We start from the raw sequence: 27069 nt of genomic DNA on the forward strand, positions 1-27069 counted from the left end.
CGGACTTCCAGTGAAGAAACAACTGATATTTATACGGAATCCCAATCTGGTATTATGTATTATGATTTTTACAGTTTTACTTAACGCAACAAATACGACTTAAGCTTGTGCGCTCAATCACTAGAAATTATAGTTGCGATTTTAGGATAACTATTCATGGAAAAACCACAAACGAGTTTTTAATAAAGAAAATTTTACTGATTAATTATTTCTAAAAGTGTTGGAAACATATTTCATTAACTCTGATGAAATCACAAATCGAGACCACGAATGTCAATCGCAATAATTGATACTTTATTCCTTAAAGTTTTATTCGATTTGTGAACCTTCATCCGTTTACTGATTATTTGCCCTTCGGTACCAGAAACGAGCGCGAAAGTCGTCGGAGCAGGTGAGGAAAGCAGGACCATTGGGCGAATGCGTGATATAGCGCACAGGTCCGTTGTGTCCAAGCGAGTTAAGGGTCAGACGGCAGCCATTACGGGAGTTCCACGAGCAGAGCGAAGTGGTGGCCTCGTCGGGGAAGAGCACGTAATCCTCTGTGTGGTTGAATACAGCCTCTGTCTGGTGCTCCTGCTTGCCGGTGGTTCCAGCGCCCGTGTACGTCTGAATGGGACGACTGGTACACAGCTCCCACAGATAAACCAGAGAATCCATACCGGAAGATAGGAGGTACTAAAATAAATAAGTTAAAGTCTTGCGCAGCCACTGCCCCTAATGTCCCCTTACCTTCCCATTCCGTGTGAACTCCAGTGAGCATATTGCCGCTCCCCCATGCGCCTCGGCAATGGTGTTGATGCACCGCCCGCTGATTCCATCCCATATTTTGATGTCTCCATCATAGCTGCCTGTGGCGTAGAGTTTCCCCGTGGGCGAATATTTCACGCAAGTAACTCCAGCCTTGTGCTGCTGCGAGGGAATGGCACTCACAAAGCATTGGGTGGTGGCCACATCGTAGACCCGCAACACGTTGTGTTCCGTTCCGATGGCTACGTAGTCACCAGTAGGGTGAAAAGACAGGCACAGCACCGGCTCGCAGTCGGTGAATACCTTGTGGGCCTTCTTTACCGAGGGCTTGGCAATGTCAAACAACTTAACAGTGCCATCGCGCGAGGCGGAGGCCAGGATGTGCTCCTTGGGGTGGAACTCCAGGTAGGACACTTCATCAGTGTGGTCATAGAGCGTGCGAATCACTGGATGGCCTTGTTGTTCCCTGCCCGGCTCGATATCTTCGGGCGCAGACTTCGCCAGCATCCGCTCTACGTCCAGAATCTTGATGCTGGCATCCACGCTCCCGGTGGCCACCAGGGAACCATCGCAGCTGAAGGCGCCGGCTCGACAGGCCTGTTTGTGCGAGGTCACATACGCGGTTTCGTAGGAATGTGGTTCCGGGGCCAAGGCCGAAGCCTCCGGCTCGAATTCCAAGTCTATGCCGGGCAGCACGTCATCCGAGTTCGTCTTGTCCTTATCGCTCAGCGTCTGCATCCCTGCAATCATGACGTGCAGCAGGCGTTCACTGGGAGCGCACTGGTCCGCCTTCACCAGCATGGACAGCTCCATGGCGAACTTCTCCAGGCCGTCGTACATCAGCTGGCTGATCATCAGTCGGTAGAGTATCTCCCGGTTCTTCACCAGGTTACTGGGGTCCAAAATCTCATCACGCATGATTGTTTAATTTATATATTGTTTTCTACGGATATAAACAAAATCTTATCTTGTAGATAACGCCGTGCCGTTATCGTTATCGAAACTATTTATCTTGCCGGTATGCCATCTCTAACTATGCGGTATTGAAATACTGGAATCAGGGAGTCGGTATTTTACGCACCACGGTCACTCCTAACATCTGCAACACGTGCGGTTTTAAAATTGTTTTGGTCCATTCAATTGGTTTTAAACATCGTTTGATTCATTAATTAAACCTTCCAACAATGAAAATCCGCAAGAATCATGCTCGCAAGCGTTATCGCTACAATGTAAACCGCAAGACGATGAACAAAACTCGGAGTTCCACCGGAAAAATTAAAGAGTAAGTTGGATCTTAGTGCACTTACAGCCAATAGAGTCAACAAGTCTACGAAAACCTTCTATTATGATCTTATCAGTCCCAGGATGAAAAAGATGTGGATGGAGGACCAGCGTGTGGGCACCAACTTCAGTGAAATGGGTTTGGCCAAGGACGTCAACAAGGCCATTGCGATCCCCAGCTACAAGAAGGACCGTCTCCTGGCGGCCCGAGTTGTGAATGGGTTTTTGGAGGAAGAGCTGGACGAGGATGAGCGGCGGGTATTGGGCCTCAAGAAACCAGTCGTAGAGGAGGGTCCAAAACGCGGACACGTAGTCCAGGAACTAGAACAACTGGCTAGCGAGCGTGCCGACCCAGAGTTCAGGTAAAATATTGATTCTGCAATGGCAAACCGTCAAAATACAGGTTTTGTATTTGCACAGATTACCCAAGGGCGTGGTCAAGGAACTGTCCTACTTTCTTAACAAACATAAATTTAACTACAAGGCGATGGTGGCCGATCGGAAAAACTTTGGCCAGTGGACGTGGCGGCAGTTCCGCTTGAAGATTCGCAGATTTATGTCGATTCCGGAACAGTTTAACGTTTACCTGGAGCAGAAAAAGTTGCCCGTGGGCGTGAAACCTGACTGGGAGGAATACGAGTCGGACAGTGAATGGAAATAATGGCTCTTGACCAATGTACATTATAGTCGTTTTCGGGTTCTAATGCTATTACTTGTAATGTTTAGACTTACTTTAATTCTTTTAATACAATAAAATAGGCAAGTAAAGACGAACGCAAAAAGTCTACATTTTAGGCTCTAAAGCATAACTGTTACATTACTATTAACAGAATTTTTTCAAATTCCTTTTTAACATTTATTGCTCTGTCAAACTTTCCATTGAGGGAGAGAGATAGAAAGGAAGGAGCTTGCATCTTATTTCAACGCACAAGCGAATAGTGTGCACAATGTCATTTGCAATTAGAGGTGAGTGTGCATACTTTTAGTGGCAGCCCTTGTAAGTACCATACACTCTGCAAAAGACTCTCAGTTTGAGAGAATATAAAATATTCCGTGAGTGGTATTAAAAATGTATTACTATAAGAGATTTCAATTCGCGTTTTTTATTTGGATACCTTTCATACTAAAGGGATGGAAACTTTATTTAAGTCAAGTAATCCTCATAATGCAATACGAAACCCAAGGCCCTTGCCATACATGGAATCCTGTGCCATCTCTAGGTCGGAATCAGTTCAGCTCCGTTCACCTCAGCATCGCTGCTTTTTCGGTCTTTCCGTTTTGTGATTTCGAGGTAAGTGCACGCAGAGCTCCCGTTAAATTGTGAAAATATTAATAGGCATTGATTAGTTGTGCAAATGTGAAAAGGGAAAGTCCCCGAATTCCCTACCCTGCATAATTAGTCGAATTTTGGTTCGATTCTCCGGCCTAAAGAAAGTTTTTCCGAAAAGTGAGAGAGTGTAAGTGATTTGCACTGCCGGCCGGTCTTCTCATTCTTTTTGCATAATAGCTGCGTAAATCGATTCGAATTGGAAATTGGGTTTCCAGCGACCTTAAATTGCAAGTAAATTAATAAAGTTGCGAAGACTTTCGAATTCCAACATGGCGGCCGGCTGCATGTGTGTGCGCGTTCGATTTTGCCTGGATTGTTCCCTTTTCTCATTCCCGTTCGCCGTTTATTCCCGAGTAGTTTCTATTGGAATTCGCAGGCAAAAAATGAAATCCGCGGCATGATGACACATGGTGGGCAGATTATTTCCCTGCCCTGCACCTCTGTCGAAGTATTTTTGCATATTCTTCGCCTTCTTTCCACATTGCTTCTTGCAATTTGCACTTCGATGCAAATACTGAGATTTAAAAATAACATGCAGGAAAATCGGCAAGTGAAACTGTCACTGGGGTAGAAAATAAATCACAACGCCCTGCAGTTCTCGCCGTCTCTTTCCCTTCCTTCTCTGCATGAGCAGCAAGTGCACTCCGGCCGTTCGCCATCCCTTTCGCTCCCGCTCTCTCCGTCTCCCTCTGCAGTTTTTCACCCTTTGGAATCGCGCAATTTTCGCCGCACGACCGCCGCCGAATGCCGATGCTTTTGGCCATTTCCCTTTTCAATTTTCTTCTACCGTTCTGCGAAAGCTGCCAAATTTCGGCATTTCGACATTTGGCTTTAAATGAAATACGTTTGTGTGTGCGATTTTCATTGGTTTTCCCACTGAAAACGCCGGCCGGCACATTTTCGACATGGACTGCCGCACTTCCCGGCTTTCTGACGAGGGTTTCTCTTCGGCCTAATCCTCTCCAGCCGAGGAGAGTGCATTTCCCCAGTACGCACACTTCGGCTCCATTCGTTTCTGTCTGGGGCTCGTTATTGATTTTTCGCCCGGTGCAGTTCGGCAGAGGGATATACACGGCAGTCTTTAACCAACAGACACTTGGCCCGGTCGTGGTCCGGCTGCAGAGTACGGAAGATCCGCGTAGAGTTCAAAAACTGTCATTTTTATCACAACGATTTCCTTCTAATTCTAGGATATAGCGACGGGTGGATTCGTGATCAGTTTTTGATAGCGCAGCGTTGCCGAGTAATAAGTAACTCTAGAAAGTCTCGTGAGAACAGGTGAGTTTTTCTGTTTGTTGTAATTGCTTGCCGGAAACGCTGCAGACATTTGTGGGCACAAAATGTGATGGGAATATGGGTATATTTCTCAATCGTACATATTAGGTTCCATAAGACTCCGTAAAAACTTACATGTGTGTTTATATTTTCCCTATTATTCAGTATAAGGCTTAAAATCTTAACTAAATCTTAAATATTTCGCGTGATTCTTGTTTTTTGTTTAAAATTCGTATTTTCGAAACATAAAAGTTCTATGTTTTTTCCCTAGTGTACGTTTGTGCATGTCTGTATGAAGTGTGCTTTTGGTGTCTACACCACGATGACACGACCCACAGCATACAGACGTCACTTGTCTGCACCACCCATTAAGTTCAGACCCACATTGGCATGCTACCTCCCCGAGTCCGGAAACCACCCACTTTGCTCATCCAAACACCTGCATCCCTTCTGTCTCCCAGCAGCTCTAAAAAATAGCTTAATCTGCAAGGATGGGCAAGGAGAAGATCCATATTAACATTGTGGTCATTGGCCATGTGGACTCCGGCAAGTCGACGACCACCGGCCACTTGATTTACAAATGCGGCGGCATCGACAAGCGTACGATCGAGAAGTTCGAGAAGGAGGCCCAGGAAATGGGAAAAGGCTCCTTTAAGTACGCCTGGGTGCTGGACAAGCTGAAGGCGGAGCGGGAGCGCGGCATCACCATCGACATTGCCCTGTGGAAGTTCGAGACGTCCAAGTACTATGTGACCATCATCGATGCCCCTGGTCACAGGGATTTCATCAAGAACATGATTACCGGTACCTCTCAGGCCGATTGTGCGGTGCTGATCGTCGCCGCCGGAACTGGAGAGTTCGAGGCCGGGATCTCGAAGAACGGGCAGACCCGCGAGCACGCCCTTCTGGCCTTCACGCTGGGCGTGAAGCAGCTTATTGTGGGCGTCAACAAGATGGACTCCACTGAGCCGCCGTACAGCGAGGCCCGCTACGAGGAGATCAAGAAGGAGGTGTCCTCGTACATCAAGAAGATCGGCTACAATCCGGCCTCGGTGGCCTTCGTGCCCATCTCCGGATGGCACGGCGACAATATGCTGGAGCCCTCCGAGAAGATGCCCTGGTTCAAGGGATGGTCCGTGGAGCGCAAGGAAGGCAAGGCAGAGGGCAAGTGCTTGATCGACGCGCTGGACGCGATCCTGCCACCCCAGCGACCCACCGACAAGCCGCTGCGCCTGCCGCTCCAGGACGTCTACAAGATCGGAGGCATCGGAACCGTACCAGTAGGTCGTGTGGAGACTGGTCTCCTCAAGCCAGGTAAGGCAGAACTTCCTTGTCTTCCGGGTTGATAAGTGCGGGTGTGGGCTCTCCCTTCTCTTTGGGCACTTCATACATGTATTCTGCAGAATTTGGGTCGACAGTGGGCTGCCATCCAACGCCCACCGCCTCCAAAACGGAGCTCGCGACGAAGTCTTGCGCATGTATGCATTATTGAGCGAACGTCTTCGTCGAGAGCGAGACCCTCCACCTCATGCACTTGGTGAAATATTTAATCTCACTCCGAAGCGCTTCCATTTTCAAAATGAAAGTGAAAGACCATTTAAATAAAATAACCCTAGCAAATATATATATTTATATTAGCTACTATCCAAGCTATTGATTCAAATAAAAATAAATTGGAGTTAGTTCGAATAATCTCGCTCCACGTTTCGCTCTCTGTATGCACCCACCCCCACCCAAAAGTCTACACATAACGGCCGGATATGTAACTTCGTTTCGGTCGCTTCGTTTCCGGTTTCGTTTCAGGCATGGTCGTCAACTTTGCGCCGGTCAACCTGGTCACCGAAGTAAAGTCGGTGGAGATGCACCACGAGGCTCTCACCGAAGCCATGCCCGGCGACAACGTCGGCTTCAACGTGAAGAACGTGTCCGTGAAGGAGCTCCGTCGTGGCTATGTGGCCGGCGATTCCAAGAACAATCCTCCAAGGGGAGCAGCCGACTTTACCGCTCAGGTAGGGTAACAAAGATCAGAGAAATCTTTGATAGTTAAACTCATCTCTGCTTGGTCTTTCGCCCACAGGTGATTGTGCTCAACCATCCGGGCCAGATCGCCAATGGGTACACTCCCGTCTTGGATTGCCACACGGCGCACATTGCCTGCAAGTTTTCCGAGATCAAGGAGAAGTGCGACCGTCGTACGGGCAAGACCACCGAGACGGAGCCGAAGGCTATCAAGTCCGGGGATGCGGCCATCATTGTGCTGGTGCCCAGCAAGCCGTTGTGTGTAGAGAGCTTCCAGGAGTTCCCACCGCTGGGACGGTTCGCTGTGCGCGACATGAGGCAGACCGTGGCCGTGGGCGTCATCAAGTCGGTGAACTTTAAAGAGACGACCTCGGGCAAGGTGACAAAAGCCGCTGAGAAGGCACAGAAGAAGAAATAACTAGGGTGCCAGCAGAACAACGTCATCACTCGAACCCAACAACAACAAGAACAGACGGCTAGAGCAACAGCAGCAACAACACACAACAACAATACACATGTCAAAATTATAATACCCACTCGACGATCAAAATCACACCTTGACTCCATGGCAAGCGAGACACCAATTACTACTATAACTAGCTGCGGGCAGAAGCGGCAGATATTAACCGAAATCGAGCAGATTATACCCTATATAATAACCACACGTACGATTAGCGAGGAGAGGAGCATCAGGTGCAGCGAGGATGCGAAGGAGGAGCCCTTCCAGCTCGCCGGGTCGGTGTTGGTCGCCTTCGCCGTGGTGGTCTACTGCAGCTATCTGAACATGTATCGTCACCGCAAGTCCTTTCGCAGGAAACCACCCACTAGCCACTCCGCAGAGTGGATAGCGGCCTCCGGAGCACTGCTGTAGCCCGCCCCTTCGATATATACTCATCTCTACAACTAACCTTACACTTGATTAGCAGCCACACATCCGGTCGCATCCACCTGTTTCGAATGGATTTTAAACACTTTTTATACTTTTGATAAGTCAAGTCGGAGGCATTCGATTTAAAATCTATTGAAATATGTAATTTCCGAATTTAGTTTTAAACCACGTCCGCGCTCCCAAAAATCCCCTAAACCAAAAAGACTACATTCGCGATGAATTCAAAATTTCTCTTGAAACCAAAAGACAAATGCTTAAGAAGTATTACAAAAAAGAAATCAACATTACACACATAATCATGCGGTTTTTGAAAACATTATAAATGTTTCATTGAGCCTCATTTGCATTTGCATATTACATAATATACGTTAGCCACATGTCATCTCATTCCCCATAATAACCTGCATCCTGCATATTATACACGTTAATCTCACACTCTGAATTTATACAAATCGAAGACAATTGTAACCGACACCAGAACAATTCTTGGATACAGAACATGTTGCTTGATAAAAGATCTTTTAAATGATGAGAAAAATAAAGGAAGCTTAACCGTAAAATACCACACACGAATGCATTTTAATTCAAAAATACTTCAATATCTATGAAGAAAATGCATTTAGTTTAAAATGAAATTCAAATTAAGGCGGTTCCGAGTGGTTCATTTCACTCGTTCCGCCGACAGGGTGGCAACCCTGGCTCGGGCTCTGACTCACTAGGCGCTCTGTACAAAAACAACAAAGACTACATTGCTAACTACTCCGAATCTCAGCCGGCTGTTGGAAGTTTAGTCAAATTAACTGTGATTCATGCCAGGAACTCCCCGTTGAGCTTCACTAACTTCAGTTCATAGGCGAACACAGTAGAACGCAGCCCTACAACAATGACAGACCCTCGCATTCGGCAGCTGGTGATTAAATCCGGAGTGGTCCGGCGGTTGACCAGGGAGAAGTATTGCTACGCCAAGGAAGTGGTGACCGAGCAGGCGAGGTTGGAGAAGCTCAGGGGCGACGGAGCCGACGACCACGTACTGCGCAAGCAGGAGGAGGTCATCCAGGAGTGCATCATGATGGTGCCCGACTCCAAGAGAAGGTATGCGTTCTTCCATTTCCACCTTTAAAAGCCTAATGAGACGTTCTTTTCACAGACTGCAGAAGGAGTACGAGGTACTGGAGAAGTACCTCGCCGATGAGCAGGACCTGATCGAGACAGATTCGTATAAGAAGGCAGCGGAGATCCTCAAAGACGCCAAAGCTGAACTGGAGACCTAGAACCACCCCTTCACTTCATTCACTGCCCCTAATGTCAGCATTAATGCTGGCTCCTCATGGCAATTCCATCTCCAAGTTCTGAGCTGCAGAGCGGCTTGAATCCCCACGTGCTGAGCTAATACTCTTTCCCTTTGTTTTAAAAAAATTGCATTATATTTTTTTTTTAAATGTATTACAAGGAATCGGCTAGTTGCTGGTGGCGTTCGCCTGACTTTCGCTTAATAAAAATAATAATCTATAATTAAATAATTTAAAACTACCCCCAATGTGCACCTTCAGACGTTTACCAACACAGCCACCAACAACCAAAATAAGATGACACCGCCGCACAAAAAGCATAGATTAAGTGAACTTAAAGCCAAGCTTCAGCAAGTTATATCGAGTTTGGGGCAACTGGAACAACAGAGCAGCGGAGCAGGACGCGATTTCGATGTGCACCGGGCGGAGGAGCTGCAGCGGAGCACGGCAACCCTGCTGGATGAACTTGACCAAATACCGGCCCAACAAGTAGTCGACGAACAAAAACAAAGAAAACGCCGGCGACGCTTAAATAGACGAAGCCAAAAGCGGGTGATACGGGCAACCGTCGAATCTGAGGTTGCGGAACAGAAGTTCTCTATAGAACCGCCCCGAAATACCGCACTGGAAGAAGCGAAGCACATATCCCTGCGAAAACAACGCGATGCAGCCTCCATTTTGGAGACCTTTGATCTGCTGGAGAAACTATGCGAATCTCGTGGAGGAGACAAAGCCGCCCTTTGCCAAAAACTGACCCACATGCGTCTTGTTTGGCGGAGAGTCCAAGAAGAGACTCAAGCTGGTCATGTCAAGGAGTCCAAAAAGATGGCTTCACTTGAATCTCAATGGAAGACGGTGTTCTTCGGCCAATCCTTGCCATCGGCTAAATTGAATAAGGGGAAATTTCTTGAAATTCGGTAGGATAGGGAAATGCATTGTCCGACGGTAGCTTCTTTTAATTGAATCGCTTTTTCCAGCTCCACATGGGATTCTTACATAAGCTACTGTGGAAGAGGCTCCTCTATACCGAGGGGATGGGTGCTACCGCCAACAAAGCCCACAGCTCAGTGGATACCCTACCGATTATCCTTAAGTTAATACCCTAGAAACCTTTCCAAAGCCCACACTCCTCATAAAGCAGCCAGATTATCTACTAGTTATTTTGGAATTTTATTTCTTTAGAAGAATCAATCTGTATTCAGCTTAAACGAGGGCAGACAGCTAAAGCAGCCGTCTATTCGTAGATCCAGTCCTTGGCGGCCGGGGTCCAGGTGACCAGCTCCTTCTCGTTGAACCACAGGGCGATCTCCTTCTCGGCAGACTCGACGGCATCGGAGCCGTGGATGATGTTGCGTCCGACCTGGATGCAGAAGTCACCGCGGATGGTGCCGGGCAGCGAGTCGGCGGGGTTGGTGGCGCCGAGCATCTGGCGACCGGTCTTGACCACATTCAGACCCTCCCACACCATGGGCACCACGGGGCCGGAGTTCATGTAGTTCACGAGTCCGGGGAAGAAGGGGCGGGCGGACAGATCGGCGTAGTGCTTCTCCAGCAGCTCCTTGGAGGCCTGGTTACAAAACGGTTCGTTATCAGTTAATTGCAGTTCTGACCTCTAAACACATGTCATTGCGCGATGACGCCTGCACCCAGCCTTTGAGGTTAGGTCCGATGGCAATCCCGCGTGGGGCAACCCGTTTCCACGTATGTAGATCTATTGATTTCTTCCTAATTCAATTATCCGCTTACCCAGGTGAACTTCAGGGCGACCAGCTTGAAGCCCTTCTGCTCGAAGCGCTCGATGATCTTGCCGACGAGTCCGCGCTGGACGCCATCGGGCTTGACCATGATGAAAGTCCTCTCCTTGTTAGCCGCCATTGTCGCCGAGATTACAGAAAAGAATGCCAAAATCGTGCAGAGCATCAGGAGCTTCATGTGTTCGGCGTTGCAAAAAAATCCCGAATACAAAATGCCGGTAAGGTGAATTGTGGGAAATCGTCAAGTGGTCACACTGGGCAGCCAGCCGCGTTCTTGAGTTTTTGTTTTTGTTACGGGATTTTAAGGATAGAAAAATACTTGTTCTTAAAATTCCAAAGCGGAAATTTGAGTGCATTGCTGAAGTATTCAACTTTTTTGAATTTAAAACCGCTTAAATGGGGCTGCCATATCGCCTTTCACTTTGAATTTCAGAATGTATTCTGAATGCATATTTCAACGAATAATTTAAAGGAAAAATAACGAATACTTAATAGTGCTATTTTTAATTACTACACATATGAAACACTTAAGAAACAAAGAGTTGCGCACAATGGATGATAAAATCCCCGTCCAACTCATTAGCATCAGCATTCCCACCAGTTGATTCATCCACCCACCAGGTTAATCAAAAACCAGAGGAAAGTCACGTTCAGATTTCTTTTATGTCTCGATAAGATTAGGTCCATGTGATCACAGAAGTGACAAAACAATACAAGTTTATGACTAATATATACACAGCTGGTAGATGCAAATGTTCGGCTCAAATCACTTGGTCGCGTCTAGTTTGGCTAGGCCGTCGGCGTATTGGAACTCCGGGCTGTTCTCGTACTCGCACATGTCCAGGGCGATGACGCAGCTTTCCTTGACCACGCGCTTGTCGTCCTCGGCATAGCGGTTCAAGATCTGAATGCATTCCTCCGTGGCGATGGCGCCTAGGGCCTCGGCACACTCGTGGCGCACCATTTCGTTTTCCAGGCGATCCTCCAAATTTTCTTGAAGGAAGGGAACGCTGCAGGGTTCTTGCAGCTGACCCAGTACGAAGGCCACCTCGTGGCGGAAGAGGGCGGAGGAGTCCTTAAGTCCCTCGGCAATGGCCAAGACACTATCTTCAGTGCGCAGGTTGCGCAGGCTGAACATGGCCCTATATCGATCGAACAGGCTCTTCTGGGCATCCAGATAGATGGCCTTCAGCTCGGTGACGCTCTTGTCGCCCGCAGTTGGCGGTGAGGGATCAACGGAGGCGTAGGGATTGCTGTCATCCACCTTTTGGCCACTCTGCAGCCAGTGGACGCGGTCCAGAGCAATGGCACATGTTTCGGCCACCTCCACCACCGGATCTTGTTTGTACTCCTCCAGAATTGGCAACACATCTGGGTGACCAATGGCGCCCATGGCCTCCGCAGCCTCGTGACGGACCATCGGCTCCTGCGCGGTGTCTTTCAGCACCTTGGTGAGGATGTCTAACGCCTGTGCGTCCTGCATCTGACCCAAGCAGTAGGCCAGCTCATGTTTGAGTAGGGCCGAATCATCGTCGAAGGCTTTGCTGATCGCCTCGATGGCCGCCCCTCCGCCGATGTTCTTCAGCGTGAAGAGGGCTCGGAAGCGCTCTTTTAGTGGGCGGTCCTTGTTGTTCAGAACGCCTCCAATGGCCTCGATTTGCTGCTGCGAAACCATTTGTATGCTGTGTGGATTTATAAATAAAAAACTGCAAAGGGCCGCGTGTGGTGTTGCAATGTGGCCATACACTCAGTACCTGGTAAAACCCAAACTACAAGTAATCGATATGACGTGGCTATCGATGGACTATGAGTCGTTGAAACGGCGCTGCCAACGCGTTTAAAGTACAAATTGTGCAGCACTAGCAAGAAGCAGTTTAGTTACGTTTACTCCGTAGAAGCGCGATACAAAACAGTCACTAAAAGGGTGAAAAGCGAACGTTCTAGGCACAGAAAGTATACGAAAATACTGACTTAGTCCTGGCGCAGCATCGGTGACCAAAAGTGCGGCTCTTCACGGTGAAAAGTTTCCGCAAAATCGGCATTTCTGAAAGTTGCGCGTTCACGGTATGCGAAGCGTGGCGTGTGTCGAGTTGAGTTACCTGTAATTGTGTGCGCCTGCGAGAGTGGAAGTGGAGTAAACCTCGCCACCGTTTCGAAGTTTTGGAAAGATCTAGGAATTACCGCCCAGCGTTTATTCTGAACAATGTCGGAGGCAACTGTGGCCCAAAAGCCGGAGGCGGTGGAAGATGTGGATGCGGTGACGGGGGACGAGAAGAAGACTCCCGTAAGTAGCCGCACATACACATATTTAGCGACAATTAACATAGCACGGCGATAACGCACACCAGCATGGGCTCCGCTTTGCTTTGCCCGAATTATCTGCGGTATTTTTCCAAAATAACTGTGTGTGTATATGGGCACTCGGATGTGGTGCATTTTCACCATATCCCTTTGTGCGCTGTGTCCGTTTTCTATTTACGTTTCTTTTTTCAACGGCTACCCTCGTGTGCGCGCGCTTTTTGCTTTTTCCTGTCCACTTTCCAACTCCCCCCTTCCCCTCCTGCCGATGATGACAGCAGCATGTGTGCGTGTGTGTATACGTGTGTAGCTACTCGCCGAAGAAGAAGAGAAGAGGAGATGACGATAGAAGCAGGGCAATCGGCGATTCCCTTTTGGGCTCACGTTTTGCCGCTGCCGCCGCGTCTCGTTTGTTTTTATTTTTGCTTGTTCCCTTTTCGACTTTTTGTTGTTTGCTGTACTTTGTCATACAAGGCGGCACGAACACTTGCATCCGCTCCGCGGTGTTGTGCATGTGTATGTATGCGATACGTTGCGCTCTAGATTCGGTTCCATTTTTTAGCGGCGACTACTAATAGATATATGTACGTACACATCGATGTCTAACTCAACTCCCCCGATCGACAGCTATTAATGTGGGGGTTCATTTGGGGTCTGTTGTGTGAATTCAGCTGCAAGCGGGTCGATGCGGGTGCAATTGCTGCGGTCACTTGGCCATGTCAACAATAGTACAGTGCGCACTTGGATTTAAATGCTTAATTATTGCCGATAAGAGTTAAAATATAAATGCACGATGCTCTTTCTTCTATATAATTGTATTTTTGAGTCACTAATAAAGCGTCGTGGCTTCAGTCCATCTTGCACGTGTGTTGGTGTTATAGGGAATGCACTTTTAAATACAATGTATCATACGACGAAAAATATATATTAGTGAATCAGAAATATGGAATATCAGGTATATGAAAAAAAACTGGACGTGAAATAGCATCTTCAATGCCTCAAAGAGAACTTAGTTTTGGCGGGAAATCAAACTCTTACAAAAGTATACTGAAACATGACTTACCGAATCCGATCTCTTCTCTATTATAGAAACGCACTCCCAAACGCCGCTCTTTCATTGAGCGGGCGCAGAAGGAAAGCGAGGAGCTTGTGCGAACAATGGGCGGAAGCCTGGAGCTGGCGGGCGGGCGGCGGACGCGGTCTAGCACTCGAGGAACGCCGACGCGAGCCGCCGAGGCGGTGACGCCGCCACCCAGCAAAAAGGCGCGCACATCGCCGGCCTCTGCCACCAAGGCCAGTGCAGGAAAGGGACGTGGAGCCCGTAAGCTAGACGTAGGCGCTGATGAGCCCGAGCCTGAGCTGGAGAAGGAGAAGGTACAGACCTCGGTCAAGGGAAAGGTAAGCAAATTATCTGGTCTTATTATCATTGCAAAATAACAAACAAGCTTTTTTTAAGGGAGCTGTCAAGAAGGACAAGAAAGAGGTGAAGAAGCAGGAGAAAGCAACTGAGAAAGATGCGCCGGAGGAGGCGAAGGAAGATGTAGCTGAGGCTAAAGAGGAAGACGGTAGTCCCGCCGAGGTCGACCAACCGGATGGTGTGGAGAATCTTCCTCCAGTGGCGGAAGAGAAGCAGAACCATGTCGATGAAGTCAAGCCAATATCAGAAGAACCTGAGAAGTCAAGCGAAGAGGTGCCAAAAGCTGAAGAGCCCCTTAAGTCGAGCGGGGAAACTTCGGAGAATGGAGCCGCTACAGAGACTGCCGCTGCACCTGAAGAACCTGCTTCTGTTATGGATGTGGACGAAGATGAGACGCTCGTCGAAAGCACACCATCCGCAAATAAAGAAAAGGCATCAGCTGAAGAAAAAGAACCAGAACAGAAGTCAGAGGAAGACGCAGCAGCAGTTGTGGAGTCCAAGGAGCAAAATGAGCCTGCCAAGGAACCCACACCAGAACCTATGGAAGTGGACGCGAGTTCGAAGGGCAGTTCGGACACCGCTCAAGTAGACACACCAGCCACCGAAAACGTTTCCACCCCTTCAGAAACAGAAGCAGCAGCAAAGACAACGGAGTCTAGCAATGATGTGGTGGAAGTTGCCACAGAGGTCAAAGAAACTGTTTTAGAAGTGCCCGATGCCGAGCCCAAGGAAGCCGAAAGCACTGTAGAGTCCGCGGAAGAGCTTACGGAAACCAGCACCGCAGTGGTGACTGAGTCCAAGGAAGCCGCCAGCAGCGAAGAGCCTAGCAAGGCTGTGGACTCTGCGGAACCCAAGGAGGCGGAGAACAATGATGATAGTGCCACGCCCGTTCCTGTTGAGGTTTCTACCGCCCCCGCCTCCAATGATGTCAGCAAGCCCTTGGAAACCGATGCCACCTTGGTTAAGACTGCCGACAGTCCTGCAAAGGAACCACAGGAAATCAGCGAGGTCAAGAAGGCCGAAATTAATGTAAATGGTGAGTTGGAAATATCTTGTTTATCATGGACTCAATTAAAACCAAGTCTCTTTTCAAGGTGAGCCCAAGATCGTCAACAGTTCCGCCGAGGTGGGCGAGAATGCTGCGCCCAAAGTGTGTAACTAAACCAATCCCACCGATGGACAATCAACAACTTTAATGCGTTGCAGATGTGTACAAAAGCGTCTTCAGCTCGCCCGCCGAGTTGGTCTGATGTTGCCAACTACATGCAAACATTTAAGAGTTCCCCCAAACAAAACTACAATATTCTTTTTTAATTGATCATTTGATTTCGTACTCCGAAATCCCTTCATTTTGATGATAGTTCGCGTCCTCCAGTATTTGGTTGACGCGAGGGACGCCATAGGCTGCAATCGATGCTGGACTTTCAATGCTGCAGTGTGTGCGTCAGCTGGACAGACAAGAAAAACAATTAGGCAGTAGTACCAGCCCTAAAACCCTCCCACCCACTCCCCCCGAAATGCACAGACAGATTGTAAAATGCATCTTAATATAATATGTATGTGGATAATTAATCAAATTGGAATCAAACAAATTATACATTAACGGAAATGTATGTAAAATAGATGTTTTTAAATTGTAAGCCATTAATATCCTTAATTATAAAACCAATTGGACAACACTCAAAAAATAAGCAAACGGATCGCGGACATATTTAAACTATTGTAACGCAATACTAATGGTCTGCGGCTTTAAGATACGTCTATACTATACGGCATAACTTTCACCCTTTTTGGACATTTTTTTAAGTATTTCAAGCCCGTTTCGTTTGAAGCATTTAAGTTTTTTTAAAGATCCGAATGAGCTCATTGGAAACTGTTGTGTTAGGCAAAGGTCTCTTCCGGGCGATCTCCCCTAACTTAATTCGTAAATACAGGCTAGAGTACGAAGAAACTTTTTCAATGAAAAAAGAGAAACACAAATTCTAATAGTAATACTAATGATAAATAATATGTACACACAGCAAAAGCGTAAATTAGTTTTGGAAGCCGTTGCAACTGAAATGATCAGTCAGACCGTTTTGTATGTAGCATATCTTCTGTATAAGGCATTCTTCATTTGAATATTCTTTTGTAAATAAATCTTAAATATATACAAGAGAAATTAAACTTGTTTGGCCGTTATGAAAATGGATTCGGTATTATATCTTGTCGTTTGCATATATGTAGAATATATGTCTTTTGCGTTTGCGACTTTTAGTTCTTAATTGAATTGATATCCTCGAGAATCTTTTTTGCCTGGATACGGTCTAATTCAAAAACATGTCATTTTATTTCAGTAATATTCGTTAGCTAAATATTAAAGCAATCTCATTAGAACTGTAAGCATTAGCTTATTCGCCAGTTCTTATTCACACTTAAAAATTCTAATGCAAATGTACAGATGTGGTAATACTAGGCTTCTGCTGCGCTGCCGTTTTCCTTCTCCTTGATTTGCTCCTCGGAAAGCGGCGTCTTCAGAGGCAACTCCTCTAGCTCCAAGACTGGACTTGGCTTGTTCAACAGGCTCCGGACGAATGGCGAGTACAGCTTGGGGTTCTGCTTTTCTTCCTTGTCCAAGGGCCACACATAGCTCATGGGAATGGCCCACGCGAAGACTAGAAGAGCACCCAGCACCTTGTACCAGTAGAAAGATGTGTCGTAGATGGAAAAGTCGCGATTGCTTTCGAATGCGGTGGTAAGTTCCTTGGGAGTTTCCAGCGAGGAAACCGCAGTAGTGCCTATGCTGGTAACATTCTTGTTTCTGCTGAAAATAGTTTCATTGCAAAAAGTTATTTTATTACATTTAGATTTGCACTACTTACATCGCATTCAAGATGACCTCGAAACCCTTGGCCTCGCACTGGTCCAGGCCATTAGGCAAGGGATCGTACTTAATCAGCCCAGCCTTAAAGTTCATCTGGCCATTGATGATGATCCACAGCATCGCCAGGCAGCTAAAGGCGATTCCACTCACCGCCACCTTGGCGTTGCACCGCGGCACAAACATGCCCAGGCAAAACACTCCCACGACAGCGCCCATATTAATGCCGGTAATCGTCCACATGGTCTGAATAATGGAGTTGAAGTTCTGCACGATGAAGCCGCCCACGATGCAGTACGCTCCCATGACCACGATCACCAGTTTCATGGTTGCATTGGCTTTGGCTTCCGAGTGATTGATTCGCGGCTTGATGTAGTCGAAGTAAACCACTCCGGCAAAGGAATTCAGACTGGCGGAAAGGGAACTCAGCGAGGCACTGAAAACGCAGGAGATGAAGACGCCGGGCATGCCCATCATGTGACCCATTATATCCTGGATGAAGAACGGCATCAACTTGTCTGGTTTGCTGACCAGCTGAAAGCAAGTAAACATTTAATAAGAATTAAGCTAAGGCAACGGATCGGAAATCTCACCCCAGCCTGAATGGGATCGCATCCGTAGTAGTAGGCAAACATGATGATTCCGGTGAAGCAGGTAAAGGACATGATGAGTAGGAAGCCAACGCCAGCCATAAGTAGACACTTCTTGGCGTGGCCATACGAGGGCAAAGACACAATCCTCTGCACGCAGCTCTGGTCAAGGCCAAGCTTACCTGTCCACATCAGAAGGCCGCTGGCTATTCCACTGAAGAAGGTGAGGCGCAGGCGGGGATCGATGCCAAAACTAAAGGAATCACATTCGAAATTAAGCAAAACTTGATGAAGTGTTGAGTCACCCATTTACTTGCCTAAAGTCAAAGCGTCCGCCCTCAGCGGCGTTTTCCAAGACATTGGTTATGCCTCCTGTGTTCGAGGTGCCCAAAATGGCCACAAGAACAACCGAGATCAACATAACGCCTCCCTGGACCACATCTGTCCAGACCACCGCTTTGATCCCGCCGAGCATCGTGTAGAAAACGCAGATGGACGAGACCACCGTGTTAATCAGATGAATGTTGTATCCGGTAACTGCAAATGAAAATGAATTTTAATTCAACCACTGACGCGCCAGCGATTAAAATCGATTTCCATTATACCTTGGGAGAAGGCCAGCGAAGGCACGAACATGAACACGGGAAGCATCAGAAATTGGTTGAGGATAAAGGTGACGGTCACCAGTTGTCGGGTGCGCTTGCTAAATCGCAGCTCAAGATACTGTAGATGAAAATGAAATCGAGATTACTTGTGAAGATGGTTTGTCTAAACGAAATAGTTTAGGAAAGATTCAAACTGGTTTGCAGTTAAAGAACCTCGATTCTTAAAATGTTGTGTATCCTTCACCTACCTCGTAGCAATTGGAGACATTATTATCGTAGAAAACGGGCACAATGATATATATAAGAACGGGCACAGCCAAGACCATGGCCCATACCACGAAGATCATATTGAATCCAAAGGAGTAGGTCTCCGCCGGAACGGACATCATGGCCACTCCAGACAGCTGGCTGAAAAGAATCGAGCCATTAGTAGAAACCCATTGTGACCTTCCTTTAGATAAGGAGCCCTCCTAAGGTCATTTCAAATAACAACTCATTCTGGCCCGGAAAAAAGAGGGGCTCGAACCTTAATTGATCTATTTCACAAGATTCGCGGTAATAGTGCAATTCATCTAAGCTTTTTTATGGCCGCCATAACCGGCATGCGCATTTGGATAAGATAGACTGATAGACGTACGAGAGTAGAATAAATGGCTTAAGAGGAAGGAGGCCCGATACAACGATACTATCTTTATGGCCAGTGATGTGTCTGGTGTGCCACCCTGGCGCTACGGAGTGACGACATGGAAATTTATGGGAAAAAGCGTGCGGGACACTCACCTCGAGACAAGCGAAATGGCTACAGGAAGCGTTGGCATCCTCTTTCCACCCTGCAGGTACTCTTCAGTGGTGTTCTTGGCCTTCGAGAAGAAGCCGAAGTAAACTCCAATTCCTGCCGAGGCGCTCAGCATCAGGGAGAAGACTATGTAGTCCGTGAGGCTGAAGTGGAGGTCCTCCAAGGCAGCAGCCGTGGCGGTGGCCACTGTGCTGGCCAAATTGCTAACACTGCTTGCCATACTTAGAATCGCGAATTGGGAAGGACCGAACCGGAAACTCCTCGCTGCTTAGGTGCTTCGGTGCTTAGGTTCTGGATGCTGCCAGCACACTTGTGGGGATCTGATCTTGGACACCCTTCTTAAGTAGCTCCTCGAGTTAGATGACCACCCTTATCTCGACACGATATCTATGCATGTGAGTCGTAATCGGAGCAAATCGTAAATCAGGAGCGCTTCTTATCTGGCTAACTGACAACGGGCCGATGTGACTGGTTAGCATCTGGAATTCCTGAGGCGTATTCCCTCCATAAAGTACCAACTTCTCTATCAATCGAGGTGTAAATACGCATCCCTTTTGAATAATGCGGCCATTGCATCGTTTAGTAGCGGGCTTTCCCTATCACCAGTAGCAGAAACCAAGAACCTTGGTCGTCATCCCCTGACTTTGATAATGGGACCTGTGTCTGTGAACTTGAATCACCAGACGACGGTCTTTACGTACTCGTACGCATTTGCAAGATCAGTGAGGACCTTGAATTGCCCTCTAGGTCATTGGACCATAGAAAAGCGTTCAGTTTTTTTAATGCACTATCATAAAGTATATTTGTAGATATATTCTTGATGGAGTTGGTATCCTCAATAGATCAAAATAATATCGAATAATGTTGCATTGTTTAATGGAACCTGATAATTTCAAGGAATTTTTTGTCTAAAGAATAAGGTGTGCAACTATACATTGGCGATACATAAATAATAGTTAAATATTTCTTTCGATTTTGTTTTTATTTATCATTCTAAGCCTATGAATATAAAACACATTTAACAAGAATCAGGGCTCGGTGACAGTTGGTTTTTCCTTTTCGGTAGGATCTATGCGGAGGTCGGGAGTCTCCCCGACCTTGGATCCTCGAAGTGGCACCTCCTCCAGTTCCTGATCCTTAACGGGCAGGGAGAGGAACTTTCGCACGAAGGGCGAGTACAACTTTGGATTCTGTTTCTCGTTCTCGTCGGGTCGCCAGATGTAGCTCAATGGGATAGCACATAGAAAGACTAGAGCGGTACCCAGAACCTTGTACCAATAGAACGAGATGTCGTACAGAGAAAAGTCCCGATCGCTGTGGAAGGCGGTGGTCACTGGTGCGCCAGAAGGAGGTTTCATCGTGACAGGGGTGAAGTCAGTCTGGTTGCTGCAATGAAGCATCCATTAAGTGAGCTCCAACTCGGATAGGCATCCCAATAGTCTACTTACATAGCCTCCGCAATCATGTGAAGACCTCTGGCCTCACACTGATCCAGTGAGTTGGGCAGCACCTCGTACTTAATCAGTCCGGACTTTAAGTTCATCTGGCCATTGGCGATAATCCACACCATGGCGACCACGCTGACGATAATGCTTGTGACAGCCGTTTTGCCATTGCAGCGCGGCACAAACATTCCCAAGAGGAACACACCCACCACTGCGCCCGTATTTATGCCCGTTATGGTGACCACCGTTTGCAGGATCGAGTTGAAGTTCTGCACCATGAAGCCGCCCAGGATGCAGTAGCCCCCCATTACCACCACAATCAGTTTCATGGTCCAGTTGGCTCTGGCCTCCGTGTGCCGAATTCGGGGCTTTATGTAGTCGAAGTAAACCACTCCGGCCAGGGAGTTCAGCGTGGCAGAAAGCGAGCTGAGGGCGGCACTGAACACACAGGAGATGAAGACGCCAGGCATTCCGGCCAGGTGTCCCATGATGTCCTGCACAAAGAATGGCATCATCTTGTCCGGCTTGCTCACCAGCTGAGGAGGGAACAAAAAGGTATGTTTCATGACTCCATTTCAATCCAAGACTTTCACAAATATAATATTCTTAGTATATCAAGATTGAACTTACACCAGCTAGCATTGGATCGCATCCATAGTAGCGGGCAAACATAATGATTCCAGAGATAGTGTTGAAGAAACTTATAATAAGAAATCCTAGGCCAGAAACGATCAATGATCTAAAACGAAAAAGTTAGGATAAATCACATGTTGTACGGGCGAAAGATGTATATAGCAAGTATCCTTTACTTTTTAGCATGGGAGTACGAAGGCAGGGAGACGATGCGCTGCACACAGCTCTGGTTCAGGCCAATGTGACCCGTCCACATGAAGATCCCGCCCATGGTGGCGCCCCAGAAAGTCATCCGTATACGAGGATCCAAGCCAAAGCTAAGTGATTGAATTATTTAGATCCGACTTTCAGACCAGATCAAATAGCTCACTCAAAGTTGAATCGTCCGCCTTCCGAGGCGCGTTCCATAACAGTGGATATGCCTCCCGATCGGATTGTGCCCAGAACTCCGACAGCAACCACAGAGAGTAGCATAATGCCACCCTGCACCACGTCGGTCCAGACCACCGCCTTGATCCCACCCAGCATCGTGTAGAAGATGCAGATGGAGGACACCATTACGTTGATCAAGTGGATGTTCATGCCAGTAACTGAAAGGTGGGACTTGATTTAGATGGTCATCGACCGGATTTGGTACACTACTCACCCTGGGCAAAAGCGAGCGATGGAATAAACATATAGACGGGTAACATCAGGAACGAGTTTGTCACGAAAAAGAAGGTTACCAACTGCCGCGTTCGCTTATTGAATCTCATCTCGAGGTACTAGGGTGCGAATCAATAATCGAATAATTTTGCCAATTATTCGTTATGTTACGACTTGTAGTCTTCTTAGTTTAGCTCACCTCATAACAATTAGAAACATTATTTTCATAGAAGACAGGAACAATTACGTAGATTAAAATAGGAATCACAACCAGCATGGCTAGGACCACGAATATATAGTTGAATCCATAGGTGTAACTTTCCGCCGGAATGGACATGATGGCGATGCCGGACAGCTGGCTGAAATGGATCCACCATAAGTTATAGCTTGTACTTCACTCTTTCAAAACCCAATATACCCCTCTCAGTGAAAGGTACTCAGTGTGTGATTTATGACTAACGCCCAAACAGATTCCCCCGTTCCGTGTGGGTTACACAATTGGCTTGATGGGGTGGGGCAAGTGCGGAGAACTTCTTAAAACACAGCGCCCTTATAATTGACGCAGCCACTTTTTACGGCCGCCGTAAAATAAAGATAAATTATGACGGAATCGGGAGAAATCCAGCTGGAACTGCCGGACACTGCTACGCTCTCACCTGGCTACCAGAGATATCGCTATGGGCAGGGTCTGCATCTTCTTCCCGCCGCGAAGATACTCCTCCGTAGTGTTCTTGGACCTGGAGAAGAATCCGAAGTACACCCCAATGCCCGCAGACGCGCCCAGCATGATGATAAAGACGAAGTAGTCCGTGAGACCAAACCGCAGGTCCTGCGAAGCGCTGGACACAGCACTGGCCATGGTTGTGGTGGAGGTGGTGGTGGTGGTGGACATCTCGTCCGTAGTAATGTGGATCGTGCAGTACCGGAGTGATGCGCTTGTTGGATGTTTCGACCGATCTAACCGGTTCACATTTCACGGATGCTGGTGGCGAACTTGCGGGCCCTGGCCTGGATTGTACTTAAATATAGTTCCCGCCCGGGGCGTCTCCTTATCTGAACTTGACGTTGCTCCGTAAATCATCCGGGGCTTAGTGCTCCACTTATCTGTCCGGCATGCCGCTCTTATATTTTACTATTGTTGCGCCTAGCCTCCGAGGCCATCTTTGCCAACCAGGAGGCGACGGTACGGACGTGGAATGGCGTCCTATATTTGGAGTAGAACTTGACCTGGAGTATAAGACTGGGGCAGCATCTTGGTAAAGCGTTTGTGCTGGGATCTGTTTGCTCTCAGAGTTTGTTGAAGGTGCTTTATGCATAAATGCATAAATACTTTGATATTGCTTTTGCGTAGATGTCGTACACTTGAGAGCAATGCAATAGGGTTAACTCAATTTCTAATTATAAATATATTTGTTCTTTGATCTAGGTGCTATCCAATTTCACTTATTCTTATTATTGGTGCTACCAATTGATTAAAAGCTATCAGTCCCAATAACCTGTACCCGCTCAGCTGTTTTAGTATTTTATTGCCGGGGTAAGTAGAACCAAATTTAGGGTTTTATAATGTCTTATAAAGTGGATTTGGTTAAGCTGGAAGTTATTTCACCTTATCCACGTGGATTTTAACACTTAGCAGACTTTATTTAGTGGGATGCTTTAGATAAATATGAATTAATATTCATCGGTTGCAGTTCAAGCTATTGCCGATACCCCAAGATCGTGCCCAGACGTCACATACATCATCCATCACATGGTGCTTTCTTGAGAATTGGTCTGTTTACTCTTCTCACGTCTTTGAAACTTTCCATGTTCAGTGTTTGCCTTTGCATAATTATATTTTTTGACAGGGGTAAATAGTCGGGCTGGGCTGCAGGGGGCGTGGCCGCTGTTATACGACCCTATCCCGGAGTGTGTACAGCTTAACACCGTGGCCCACCGTAATTAACCACCCAAATATTTGCCCATGTCAGCGATAAGAATTACGACTCTGACTGGGATCTTTTGCACGACTGATACGGCGGATCATTCGCATCGCAGCTTCTCCGGACTCGCACGACTCGTCGCTGATCTTTGAGTTTATCTTCCGGCTATATTTAGATCGCCTGGTTTGGTCGGCTGCCTCATCGCAGTTTTCAGGAGGATTCAGGCCACTCCGTATCCAGTTTGCGATGGCTAAGCTGAGGTCTTTTACAACAAAATTTAACAAAGAGATGTAATCATCTATAAATAAACTCACACTCGGCACCTTTAAACACAACCATTGAGAATTGTACGACAGAGCAAACATTATGAATAGCATTTTAGAAGCATAGAGCTTTATAATCTATCTTGATATTGCTAACAGTTAGTGAGGTTATCCTGCTTATAAAGCATATCTTAATGCTAAGTTCCGATTCGAATCTCAGACCTTTTCGGGTTTCTCTAGGTTTATCTGGTTGGGTTCATCCGACGGCGTCAGCTTGTAATGGACGAACGGCTGCACCACCGGAGACAGGAGCTTAGGGTTCAGCTTGTAATCGGGCCCAGACTTCAGGATGTAACTCAGCGGAATACCTAACAGCCAGGTGATGACGAAGCCTGTGACCGTGTACCAGTTAAAGGAGAGGTCCAGGATGCTGAATCCCTTGTCCCCCACAGGGGCTTCTGTGGTGGAACCAAGGATCAGATGTGAGGCTGTGCTGATTTCCGTTATGGTTCCGTTCGGAGAAGCTGGACAAGCGGATGTGCTCGTGGGCAGGGTGTCATAGTGATTGCGTCCCCAGCTCAAAACCACAATGGTGGCCATACAGGCAATGCTAGCGAGAACTCCAACTAAAGCGGCCTGAATGAAAAAAAAATGGTTAGGACATCTGCATCATTGGGTAATCCTGAAAACTTACCCTGCCATGGGATTTTGGAACCAGCATTCCCAGCATAAAAACGCCACACGTCGAGCCAAAGCTCATGCCTCCAATGGAATAGATGACTTGCAGAATGGAGTTGAAGTTCTCAACAACCATCCCACCCAAGATGCAGTAGATTCCGGTGAAGAAAACGAACAGTTTCATAATCACGTTGGCCCGGTGCTCCGTGTGTCGAATGTGTGGCTTGATGTAGTCGAAGTAGACCACTCCTCCGAGGGAATTGATGCTGGCGGAAAGCGTGCTAAGGGCAGCGCTGAACACGCAGGAAATAAACACACCTGGCATGCCCCACAAGTTACCTACGGTATCCTGCACGAAGTACGGAACCATCTTGTCCACCTTAGAGACATGACCAGACTGGATGGGATCGCAGTCGTGGAAGCGGGAGTAAATCACAATGCCTGTGAAGCAGTTGAAGAACATGATCAGGATAAACCCGAAGCCAAAGAGCACCAACGATCTTCTGGCGTGGCCCAGTGAAGGCAGGGACACGATTCGCTGCACGCAGCTCTGGTTCAGGCCCACGTATCCCGTCCACATCATAGTCGCCGATGTGAATATGTTCCAGATGGTAGAGCGCGTGGTCAGGTCGAAGTTGTAGTTGATATCCAGGCGTCCACCTTCCCCGGCAATGCGCAGCACTTCAAAGAAGCCTCCCACTCGGTGGGCGCCCATCACGCCCACTAGGACCACGGAAGCAACCATAATGGCTGCCTGGATAACATCGGTCCACACCACAGCCTTGATACCTCCGAACATGGTGTAGAACACGCAGATGCTGCACACAACGGTGTTGATTAGGTGCACATTAAATCCAGTCACTAGCAGATACGAAAAATTAGCAACGAGTGGAGGGATAAGTTACCTAGTTAGTTAGCGCTTACCTTGTGCAAAGGCCAGGGAGGGCAGGAAGATGAAGATCGGGAGCATGAAAAACATCGTCAATATGAAGATGAAGGTCTGCAGCACTCGCACCTTCCGGGAGAAGCGCATCTCCAAGTACTGGGTATATGCAAATATGTACAATGAAATACAATGCTCCTCTGGAAAATCGCACTCTAGTTCACCTCATAGCAGTTTGTGATGTTATTGTTGTAGAAAACCGGGATCACCACGTAATTCAGAAGCGGCACCACAGCCACCATGCAAACCACGTTGAAAAACCAGTTGATTCCGTAGGCGTACATTTCCGCCGGAATGGTCATTATGGAGATCGCCGACAGTTGACTGGCCACCAGCGAAATGGCGATGGGAATCGTCTTCATCCGCTTGCCGCCCATCAAATACTCCTCCGTGGTGTCCTCGCCCTTGGCAAAGAATCCGAAATAAACTCCAATGGCGGCAGAGATGCTCAGCACCAGGGCGAACACGCCGTAATCCGTGGCGTTGAACACGAACTGTGAGTCGGGAACCACGGTGGCAGCGGTTGCCAGGACGGTTGCGTTCAAAAGGGACGACATTTCGGAAGGATCCGCTCGCGGAGGATTCACAGCCACCAATCACTGAAGCACTATTCACTAGTCACTATTCACTTCCCGGCTCCGATTGCGGAGAATCTCGATTAGAGGCATCACGGCGCCCGCCTCGTCTTTTTATAAGGTACGGTGCCTAGCCTGCTCTAAATATTATCTATCGACGGCGCTCTCGCGTACGACCTTATCTAGATGGCGGTATTATCCACTAGGATCTAAGATCCCTCAGTCAATTCCCCGGCTGGCTGCCTTCACTCACAGTGGGAGTCCGATAAGAGCTCCAGAGTTGGCCGAGATTACGTAATCCGGCACGCACTCATTCATTGTTTTCGCTGTCATCCAGCCAGCGTTGGATGTTTACCCTTAAATCTCGATTATAATCCTGCTGAGAACCTCCAGTCATTCTCCCCTTGCCAGTCACCCTAGGAGCTCTTCTCAGATGGAGCTCTCTCTTGGACACCGCACTCCGGAATTGACCCAGACAAGGCCACTCCGAATGTTGACGCTTATCGAGAGCCAGGGGATAGAGTTTTATGGGCCTATAGTGAGTTTTCAAAAATAACAGAGATAGCTTTGATAGATGCTGATTCTTATCAAGCGTTTTACTCGAGATCATTAACGTAGTGTAATTACTGCGGCTCTTTCTGTAACAAGAGGAATGGGTTTTGTCAATCTGCAGCTAATATAGAACTAAGGCTTTGTTTAATTTTAGTAATCTCCCGCCTTATCCTAAGTATATAGTTTTACAATAGCCTAAACTCAATGAGGTCAATTTCTATTCGTTACAACAAGTCATTCAAATTTCGGAGTAAAATTTGGAG

At 47.5% G+C, this 27069-nt stretch overlaps 11 protein-coding genes across 13 annotated transcripts; 5 read left to right on the forward strand and 6 right to left on the reverse strand.

The window, feature by feature from the left end:
• Positions 1 to 176: 176 nt before the first annotated feature.
• Positions 177 to 1751, reverse strand: LOC117143540 (cleavage stimulation factor subunit 1). Its single transcript, XM_033308277.1, has 2 exons — positions 730 to 1751; positions 177 to 675 (listed from the first exon to the last, which is right to left on the reverse strand). Exons 1-2 carry the CDS (start codon positions 1663 to 1665, stop codon positions 337 to 339), a joined length of 1275 nt encoding a protein of 424 aa, XP_033164168.1. The 5' UTR covers positions 1666 to 1751; the 3' UTR covers positions 177 to 336.
• A 73-nt stretch (positions 1752 to 1824) lies between these two features.
• Positions 1825 to 2802, forward strand: LOC117143542 (nucleolar protein 16). The gene is made up of 3 exons (XM_033308278.1): positions 1825 to 2029; positions 2106 to 2390; positions 2449 to 2802. The coding sequence occupies exons 1-3, from the start codon at positions 1932 to 1934 to the stop codon at positions 2687 to 2689; spliced, it is 624 nt and encodes a 207-aa protein (XP_033164169.1). The 5' UTR covers positions 1825 to 1931; the 3' UTR covers positions 2690 to 2802.
• A 1587-nt stretch (positions 2803 to 4389) lies between these two features.
• LOC117143539 (elongation factor 1-alpha 2) lies at positions 4390 to 8108 on the forward strand. Of its 2 annotated transcripts, none has more exons than XM_033308276.1 (5): positions 4390 to 4481; positions 4549 to 4636; positions 5095 to 5947; positions 6437 to 6642; positions 6711 to 8108. In XM_033308276.1, exons 3-5 carry the CDS (start codon positions 5125 to 5127, stop codon positions 7068 to 7070), a joined length of 1389 nt encoding a protein of 462 aa, XP_033164167.1. In that variant the 5' UTR covers positions 4390 to 4481; positions 4549 to 4636; positions 5095 to 5124; the 3' UTR covers positions 7071 to 8108. The 2 variants fall into 2 exon arrangements, with proteins under 2 accessions (XP_033164167.1, XP_033164166.1); XM_033308275.1 differs by having other exon boundaries at positions 5098 to 5947.
• Positions 8109 to 8424: 316 nt separating this feature from the next.
• On the forward strand, positions 8425 to 9040 carry LOC117146028 (tubulin-specific chaperone A). Its single transcript, XM_033311959.1, has 2 exons — positions 8425 to 8633; positions 8689 to 9040. The coding sequence occupies exons 1-2, from the start codon at positions 8425 to 8427 to the stop codon at positions 8810 to 8812; spliced, it is 333 nt and encodes a 110-aa protein (XP_033167850.1). The 3' UTR covers positions 8813 to 9040.
• Positions 9041 to 9082: 42 nt separating this feature from the next.
• On the forward strand, positions 9083 to 9986 carry LOC117146026. Its single transcript, XM_033311957.1, has 2 exons — positions 9083 to 9747; positions 9808 to 9986. The coding sequence occupies exons 1-2, from the start codon at positions 9128 to 9130 to the stop codon at positions 9926 to 9928; spliced, it is 741 nt and encodes a 246-aa protein (XP_033167848.1). The 5' UTR covers positions 9083 to 9127; the 3' UTR covers positions 9929 to 9986.
• Positions 9982 to 10765, reverse strand: LOC117146027 (nucleoside diphosphate kinase). The gene is made up of 2 exons (XM_033311958.1): positions 10577 to 10765; positions 9982 to 10397 (listed from the first exon to the last, which is right to left on the reverse strand). The coding sequence occupies exons 1-2, from the start codon at positions 10760 to 10762 to the stop codon at positions 10065 to 10067; spliced, it is 519 nt and encodes a 172-aa protein (XP_033167849.1). The 5' UTR covers positions 10763 to 10765; the 3' UTR covers positions 9982 to 10064.
• Positions 10766 to 11228: 463 nt separating this feature from the next.
• Positions 11229 to 12354, reverse strand: LOC117146025 (deoxyhypusine hydroxylase). The gene has a single exon (XM_033311956.1). The coding sequence runs from the start codon at positions 12257 to 12259 to the stop codon at positions 11351 to 11353; it is 909 nt and encodes a 302-aa protein (XP_033167847.1). The 5' UTR covers positions 12260 to 12354; the 3' UTR covers positions 11229 to 11350.
• An 86-nt stretch (positions 12355 to 12440) lies between these two features.
• Positions 12441 to 16267, forward strand: LOC117146023 (neurofilament heavy polypeptide). The gene is made up of 4 exons (XM_033311955.1): positions 12441 to 12868; positions 13972 to 14280; positions 14339 to 15335; positions 15394 to 16267. The coding sequence occupies exons 1-4, from the start codon at positions 12788 to 12790 to the stop codon at positions 15459 to 15461; spliced, it is 1455 nt and encodes a 484-aa protein (XP_033167846.1). The 5' UTR covers positions 12441 to 12787; the 3' UTR covers positions 15462 to 16267.
• Positions 16268 to 16381: 114 nt separating this feature from the next.
• Positions 16382 to 19466, reverse strand: LOC117146022 (sodium-coupled monocarboxylate transporter 2). 2 transcript variants are annotated; one of them, XM_033311954.1, is made up of 7 exons: positions 19135 to 19466; positions 18603 to 18762; positions 18355 to 18472; positions 18067 to 18286; positions 17753 to 18002; positions 17161 to 17693; positions 16382 to 17099 (listed from the first exon to the last, which is right to left on the reverse strand). In XM_033311954.1, the coding sequence occupies exons 1-7, from the start codon at positions 19368 to 19370 to the stop codon at positions 16751 to 16753; spliced, it is 1866 nt and encodes a 621-aa protein (XP_033167845.1). In that variant the 5' UTR covers positions 19371 to 19466; the 3' UTR covers positions 16382 to 16750. The 2 variants fall into 2 exon arrangements, with proteins under 2 accessions (XP_033167845.1, XP_033167844.1); XM_033311953.1 differs by having other exon boundaries at positions 16384 to 17102.
• Positions 19467 to 20113: 647 nt separating this feature from the next.
• LOC117144735 (sodium-coupled monocarboxylate transporter 2) lies at positions 20114 to 23019 on the reverse strand. Its single transcript, XM_033310082.1, has 8 exons — positions 22530 to 23019; positions 22073 to 22232; positions 21875 to 21992; positions 21599 to 21818; positions 21405 to 21545; positions 21226 to 21334; positions 20599 to 21131; positions 20114 to 20536 (listed from the first exon to the last, which is right to left on the reverse strand). The coding sequence occupies exons 1-8, from the start codon at positions 22763 to 22765 to the stop codon at positions 20179 to 20181; spliced, it is 1875 nt and encodes a 624-aa protein (XP_033165973.1). The 5' UTR covers positions 22766 to 23019; the 3' UTR covers positions 20114 to 20178.
• Positions 23020 to 24166: 1147 nt separating this feature from the next.
• LOC117144736 (sodium-coupled monocarboxylate transporter 1) lies at positions 24167 to 26323 on the reverse strand. Its single transcript, XM_033310083.1, has 4 exons — positions 25844 to 26323; positions 25661 to 25778; positions 24753 to 25597; positions 24167 to 24694 (listed from the first exon to the last, which is right to left on the reverse strand). The coding sequence occupies exons 1-4, from the start codon at positions 26234 to 26236 to the stop codon at positions 24275 to 24277; spliced, it is 1776 nt and encodes a 591-aa protein (XP_033165974.1). The 5' UTR covers positions 26237 to 26323; the 3' UTR covers positions 24167 to 24274.
• Positions 26324 to 27069: the final 746 nt, after the last annotated feature.

Source organism: Drosophila mauritiana, chromosome 3R (genome assembly GCF_004382145.1).
Source record: "Drosophila mauritiana strain mau12 chromosome 3R, ASM438214v1, whole genome shotgun sequence".
Taxonomy (NCBI): Eukaryota; Metazoa; Arthropoda; class Insecta; order Diptera; family Drosophilidae; genus Drosophila; species Drosophila mauritiana.